The sequence below is a fragment of the Panthera uncia genome, chromosome B4 (assembly GCF_023721935.1).
Source record: "Panthera uncia isolate 11264 chromosome B4, Puncia_PCG_1.0, whole genome shotgun sequence".
Classification (NCBI taxonomy): Eukaryota; Metazoa; Chordata; class Mammalia; order Carnivora; family Felidae; genus Panthera; species Panthera uncia.
In genome coordinates this window covers 95,932,466-95,939,776 of record NC_064809.1, presented here as the reverse complement: position 1 = coordinate 95,939,776, position 7,311 = coordinate 95,932,466, and the positions used below count along the sequence as shown (strand labels likewise).

The following is a 7,311-nucleotide window of genomic DNA, read 5'->3' as shown; positions in this document are numbered from 1 at the left end:
GCCCAGGTACCCCCTTTTTAAAAAATTATAACACATAAGGGGCACCTGGGTGGCTCAGTCAGTTAAGCATCCAACTTCAGCTCAGGTCATGATCTCATGGTCCATGAATTCAAGCCCCTCGTTGGGCTCTGGGTTGACAGCTCAGAGCCTGGAGCCTGCTTCAGATTCTGTGTCTCCCTCTCTCTGATCCTCCTCTGCTCACACTCTTTCTCTCTCAAAGATAAACATTAAAAATATATATATAACACTTCAAAGTAACTCAGATGGGTCCTAATGAGTTATTATGACCAATACTAAATTATTACTAATTATTACTGTGTGCAAATAAAGCTCTTCCTGAATACTTAACTACAGAGCATACTTTATTTTCAGGATCTTTATCTTTGTCAACATCAAGTAACCATTAATTAGGTTCTGACCTCAAGGTACATGCTGTAGTTAAAATGCAGTATCCAGGGAGTTAAAAGGTATGCTTTTTTTTTTCTTTTTCTTTTTTTTTTTTATTTTATTTTTTTTCAACATTTTTTATTTATTTTTGGGACAGAGAGAGACAGAGCATGAACGGGGGAGGGGCAGAGAGAGAGGCAGACACAGAATCGGAAACAGGCTCCAGGCTCCGAGCTATCAGCCCAGAGCCCGACGTGGGGCTCGAACTCACGGACCGCGAGATCGTGACCTGGCTGAAGTCGGACGCTTAACCGACTGCGCCACCCAGGCGCCCCTTTCTTTTTAAATATGAAGATCATTAGTTAGAAAACATGAAAAGGAAGAATTTAAAAGTCCTGAAATCAAATGGATCCAGTAAGCATTGAGATCTTGCAAATCCTCATTTCAGAAAATTAGGTTAGCACCAAATACATTTAATTTAAATCTAAACATACAAAATAAAATCCACAAGTATTTGTTGCAGCTACATTTAAATGTTAGGTGACTCAATACCATGGTACAGGTCCATAACATCCCTGAGGTATTGTGCTGAGATTATTTTTCTGCTGGCCCCATTTCTATCATAATTTTTACTCGTCTAAATATTACTTCCAATTTGGGACTTTTTTTTTTTAATGAACTAGAACATTTAGCCAACAAGTTTGAACAGTACTAAGCAATATGTATAATTTCTAAGAGAAGTGCTCCACCTCTGGATTAGGAACTGAAAGGAATAAAAATTCTCAGAATTACTTTAAAAACAAACTGAAAGACCTAAAGAGTTGGGGTAAAAAAAATAATGAAAAGTATTGGGAAAAAAATTACCTTTAGAAAGGCCAACTCATTTTCTGCTATGAATCATGTGTCTTTTGAGAGCAAGGGTATGAGCTTGAAAAGGTGATAAAATGTATATATTATGGTATCTTGAGTTCCACTCAAAGAGAACTGACTTTCATATTGGACTCATTTAGTGACAGGCTTGGATTGTATTTATTTTACCACCTACTTCGTTTCTTACACTGGATGTTGCAGAAGGCTAAATGTGTAGGACTAGATGGAGAAATAAAGTTGGACAAAGTTCCTCTACTTTGATAAAACTCCCATTCAGGAGAAAATGATAAAGGTTCAACAGCAATTCAACATTTATTTTACTTGTATAATCTTAAAAGATGAACATACAGTCTAAATAAAGTCATTTTTTAAAATTTTATTAGTACTGTTTACCAATGGGGAGATGCAGTTTATTTACACCAGCAGCCATAGGGGCAAGGGGAATACACAGTTAGCAATCTGTATAGGATGGACTACTTATGCAAAAATAATAATCTCCAAAACAAAGGACAGTGGTGAGCTTCACTACACTTCCCCAATGATCCCAGCATGCGATAATGCCAGGCAATGGCCCCTGGACATGCGGTGGTGGGAACTAATGTATGGAAGAAAAAGCCACAAACCACAAAAATTTGTAAAGAACCCCTTCCCCCCATACACACACACACACTCAGATACATAATAGAATTACAGGGTGATCAATATACTTAATTGAGGAAGGAAGGAGGGATAGGAATTCTGCTGTTAGAGGGAAGATAGGTAGGGAAAGGGAGAGTTCCTAACCACTGTCAACTATATGGTAGGGAGCATTCACTCCCCAGAAAAGAAAGGAGTTAGCTCGTCCCCTCAGGGCACCTGTTGGACCTAGCCCACTTCATACCCAACCAGGAGAGGCCTAGGGCTACTGCCCTAATAACGGGAGGGCAAAAAACAAAAACAATAACCAAGAGGGAGGTAATATGAACCAATGATTTTTCAAAATTACTTTCCACTTCTTCCTCCTCTAACCAAGAGAAAGACCAGAAAGCAAACAGTAATATCACAATCAGAGCTCCCTCCCTGAAGGAAGAGTGGACGATGACCCTACCTTCAGCCTGTTTCTCAGACGTTATTTGGGAATAGGCCAGAGTTTCACTTAGATCCTCCTTTCCCTATGTATCCCCTTAGAAGGAGATGTCTATAAAATCAAGGGCAGATAACCCAAAATTATCTTAGCTCTTGCTGAAGTTTAACTTTCTAAAAAGTTATTACAATTCTTGAAGACCAATCTGTAACTACACCTTAACCCTGACCAGAACAATTCCAGGGGGAGAATGCAATAATAGACAGTCTTGAAGCCAGCCCTATTACTATGGTTCCCTTAATGTCTATATGTAACACAAATCAGTCCATACAGTCCAAACAGTTCCTTCTGGGATAAGGATACATGCACAGCAAGGTTTAGAGAAAACAGATCAGGACCCACTCCATCCTCATGTGTGTCAGTCAGTCTTTACTGGTCTTCTGCTTAGGTCCTAAGAGGCAGTATCCAAGTGGAGGTGGGAAGATGTAACTCCTTATGAAGTAAGACACAGCAGGAAGGCATCTAGCAAGGCAGTCCTATAGGAAAATGCTTAGGCATGACACTGCCTTTCATATACAAAAAATTATGTTCTCTCCCCATTTTAATCTGAACAGAGGAACCCCTCAGAAAAATTCTTCTCTGGATCTCCTGGAAGAAAAAAAGAAGAAGAAGAAGAAGAAGAAGAAGAAGAAGAAGAAGAAGAAGAAGAAGAAAAGGAAAACTTAAAACAAGCCAAGGAAAGGGAAACTGGGCAGGCTTCAGAAGCAGGAGCATCAAGAGAGATGAATTGAAACTGGTCAGTGTGAAAGCAGGGTGGCAGGCAGCACCTGGAGTCGTGAGCTGCACCAGATAGGCAGTGGAGCAGGGGACAGTAGGAACATGGGGCCAAGCCAGACAGATGAGGCTGGGCCCCTTACTGGGGCACAGAATGAGGTAAGAAAACATTTCAAATAAAGCAGCACCGTTCCCGCTCACTTTGGGGCTCTCACCCCTCTACACTTCATAAACCCTCGATCAGGGAGTAAAGTGGAGGGTAGTTTTGATATGTGGCTCACATTTCCCATCCTTGCCTATCCCATTCCCTGACTTCTGACAACAAAAGGACAGCTCTTGTTGTCAAGAATGTCCAAATGGGACTGAATGGAAGGGGCTGCCCCTCATGAGGGACAGAGGTGGGGACAGTCTAGATGGTCACCGTAACAGAGCTTTGACTGACCAACCCAAGGAACAGGGGCATTCAATAGGATACTGCAGTCAGATGAGAGACAACCCAGTCTTGCTCCTTGGCTCCTAGTACTAACCCATTAACACTGAAGGTAGCTGGAAGAGGTCCCCTCTGGGCTCAGCTTTCAAATCACAGTCTCCTGCATGGCCATTATACTTTTCAGTAATTCAGGCCTGCCCCTGGCATGAGAGGCAGGTAGTGACCTGGCATAATGACCAAGTCAGACACACGGACTGGCTAGGTAACACTATAGTAACTCAGAGTAGGAAAATGACTGCCCCACCAAACTGTTGTTCACAGCATCATATATCCAGATATGAATCTTGCAGTTTAAGAGATCGTGCATAGTTGCAGAGGCCCCTGCTACCTCTTCAAGGAATCGTAACTAAATCCTCAGCCTGCCCGGATAACCAAGTTGTCCATTTACCAAGCCTATGCCACCGGGTGGGGTGCAAGACAAAGGGCTCTGTTCAGCAAAAGGTTAGCCCTTGTCCCCAAGTCTGTTCAAGTCACTGTAAATGCTGGACCTTTGGGAAACTGGTAGCTTTGACCTTTTCTTCTTGTTGGAGCCAAGATCACAGAGCTTCCCCTATCAGATTCAGTTGTAATTCTTTTTCTTGGTTTTCCCAAATTGGAACTGTTAACATCCAGATCTCATACCTGACTTTCACTTGTCTTGGAGAAGTCCAAATCAGAGGCTCAGAGATCACAGGAGCAGTCCCACTGAGGCCCAGTGATTAAGGCCTGACCATCAGCTATGTCCAAACTGTCAGTTACCGAGAAAGCCCTTGACATCAGGCAGACGGCAAGGCTGAGGAACCAAAGGATTTATATGCTGGGTACACAGCTGCTCACCTGTGCGCTGGACACAGTACACTTGTGCACTTCTTGGTGTAGAGCTCGACCTGCACGGTACGGTGCACAGGATGCACAGCTCCTCCTGCCCAGGGTTTCAAAGCTGATTCCAGGTAATATACTTATAAAAGGATCCGAATTCCTAAATTCTCCACTTTGGGTTTTTAAAGGCTAGGATCTTCAATGGGAATTGGGACTTTTGTCTTATTTATTTTATTTTTTTTCTTTTTCTACTTAGATACCTAACTTCTCCAAACCACAGGACCGGTCTATGTTATTGTCCTGGTCACCCTCTGACTCTCTCATGTTGCAGCTACTGGAATTCTGGGGGTGAGCGTTGCAGCTGCTGATCAGGCCCATTCCCAGATTCTCCGGGAAGGGAGCAAAGCGGAAGGCGGCACGCTCCTTTATCTTCCACAGGCTGAATGCCAAAATCCTTCACGCTACCAGTTTCTGCGAACTCCAGGTAGAAGTAGCCACACTTGACTGCCCGATGCACCTCAAAGCAGAAGCCCAAACAAGAATCCTCTATTAGGTCTACGTATATCTCCTGAGCGATGGCCTCTAGCTTGTTAGTATCCAGGTTAGCCAACGAAATTTCCTCCATTTTAATCTGTAAACGACTGTGGAGAGGGCGCTCGTATTACTCACAGCAGCACCGGCAGCAACACGTCGGGCTCCTCGGGCCGCGCCTAGGCCTAGAGGCCTGTCAGGGCCGCGTCCTCAGGCGGCGGGGGCGGAGGCGTCCGCGGGGGCGGAGGCAGAGCAGCGGCCAGCGGCGACTGCTCCCGAACCTCAAGTCCTTCGGTTTCTTCTGGCGTCTCCTGGGGTCTGGGACTTTGAGCTCAGCCTGGCCCCGGACTCACCGCCAAACGGTCTCGGCGCTTCAGCCAGCAACCCCGGCCTCTTCCGCTCCCAGGTCCGGCTTAGCCCCGCCTCCTAACTTCCGCCCCTCAGAACGCCTGCGCACTGGTCCCGCGCAGACCCGCGGTACTTCTCCCTCCGCGCAGGTCCCTGGGAAGCCTCGCAGTTTACGATTTCGTTTGGTTCGGAGAGCTAAACGTGTCGGACTTTCCTTATTTCTAATGTAAATGGATTGCAAGGATGCTTCTGTTTTCTGTTATATTATTTGTAGATTTAAACATTCCCTAATGAATTCACCACACATGCCTAATTGATTCCCTCATGAAAATGGCAAATAATGACGTGCGCCTTTTGGTAGGATCCAAAATATGATTTTAGGAACAGTTCTCCGAATACGTTTGAAAATTTCACTTATATAATTGACTTTTAATTATTTCTAGTTAACTACCGCATTTTTCATTTAAATCCACTAGATGGTGCAAGGAAACAAATTACAATATAATTTGCCTTTCAGTCTTAAAAATAAGAACTAGGTACTAAAGACATAATTCATATATATTGATCCCATGAACCTAAGGCGTTTATCTCACTTATAAGTCCATTAAAGCAGAGTGATTATAAGTAGATTATCATATACATCTCTAAAATAATGCAAAGAGAAATTTACACGTCCAGTCTCTATTAAAGAGGGAGGAAACCTGAAATATGTTAAGCATACTGGGAAATAAAGGAAGCTTTCCCTAAAATTATGCAGCATGAATGTGAGAATTAGATCCAATCTACCGGAGTTTAAATCCTAGATCCAACATTTAGCCGTTCTGTATTTATCTGAATAAAGCTAGTCTCTATTTCATGGTTAAGATTAAATTATAGCGTAAAAAAAAAAAAATCCTCTTGTGACAGTGCCTTACATGTAAGCAAGCATTCAGTAAATGTGAGCTATTTTAATCATATTAACTATGGACTAGAATATACCATAATAAAAATACTGTAGTATGTACTTCACTTTTTGCTAGTTTTTTGGTCCCTGCCACCACCACTAAATAGAGCAGCCTCTTGAATCTTTATAATATATCCAAAAATAGCTGTAACTAAAGAAAGAAAAACTTTAAAATATGTACCTTTCTGATTCTTTAATTTCTTTTCCAGAATAAAGGAAAATATAGACATGTATCTTTCATAATGTATATGATTATTAGAACACTCTCAAATAGTTTTATAAATCATTCTTTTTATCTCACTTCATATGAAGGTTAAGTACCAATTAACCTTATTTGGTTTAGGAGTAATTTATCAGTGCTTGTACCCATCCAAATTTTTTGATTGTGTATTTTATCATCTTAAAAATCACAAATTGGCAGATATAAAAGATTTTGAAAGCTTAGGCCATTTAAGATTCATGCATGATAAAATTTTTTAAATAGAATTTATTCTTCTACTACAGCTATCATGCAATTTATATGTTCTCCACTCAAAAATTGGTACCATATTTTGATAGGTCAGAATCTGCATGTAGCCATATGTTAATCCATAAAATATAATGATTAAGTGCACAAGCTCTTGAGTCAGATTGCTTCCTACCAGTTACTATCTGTGTGAACTTGTCCTATCTATTTATGTAAATCTGTTTTCTCATTCCAAAATGTTGGTGACAGTTCTCATCACATAGGTTTGTTGTGAGATTTAAACATGAGAGTGAATATAAAAATTTTCACAAAGTATCTAACAAAAGTATATAATACTATATTATTATTTTTTTGTGATATGTCTAGTTAAGAAAATACAGATGTTAAATAAGGAGTCATGTAAAAGGAGTCATGTAAAACTGACTCCTAAAATAAAGGAGTCATGTAAAACTGACTCCTTTTCTCTCATGCCTTCTGCAAGTCTGTTTTAAAGCAATACTTCTTAAACTTTCATGTTCATACAAACCATTCAGAGATCTTTTAAAAATGCAGATTATACTTCAGTATGTCTCACGTAGGGCCTGGGTTTCTGCATTTCTAACATACTTTGATGCTGCTGGTTCATGGACCACTTTGAGTAG

General features: G+C 41.2%; 1 protein-coding gene across 1 annotated transcript; it reads right to left on the bottom strand.

The window, feature by feature from the left end:
• Positions 1-1,613: 1,613 nt before the first annotated feature.
• ATXN7L3B (ataxin 7 like 3B) lies at positions 1,614-5,301 on the bottom strand. The gene has a single exon (XM_049625986.1). The coding sequence runs from the start codon at positions 5,005-5,007 to the stop codon at positions 4,714-4,716; it is 294 nt and encodes a 97-aa protein (XP_049481943.1). The 5' UTR covers positions 5,008-5,301; the 3' UTR covers positions 1,614-4,713.
• Positions 5,302-7,311: the final 2,010 nt, after the last annotated feature.

Coding starts and splice junctions, on each gene's coding strand:
- ATXN7L3B (XM_049625986.1), bottom strand. CDS start 5,007: ATGGAGGAAATTTCGTTGGCTAACCTGGATACTAACAAGCTAGAGGCC.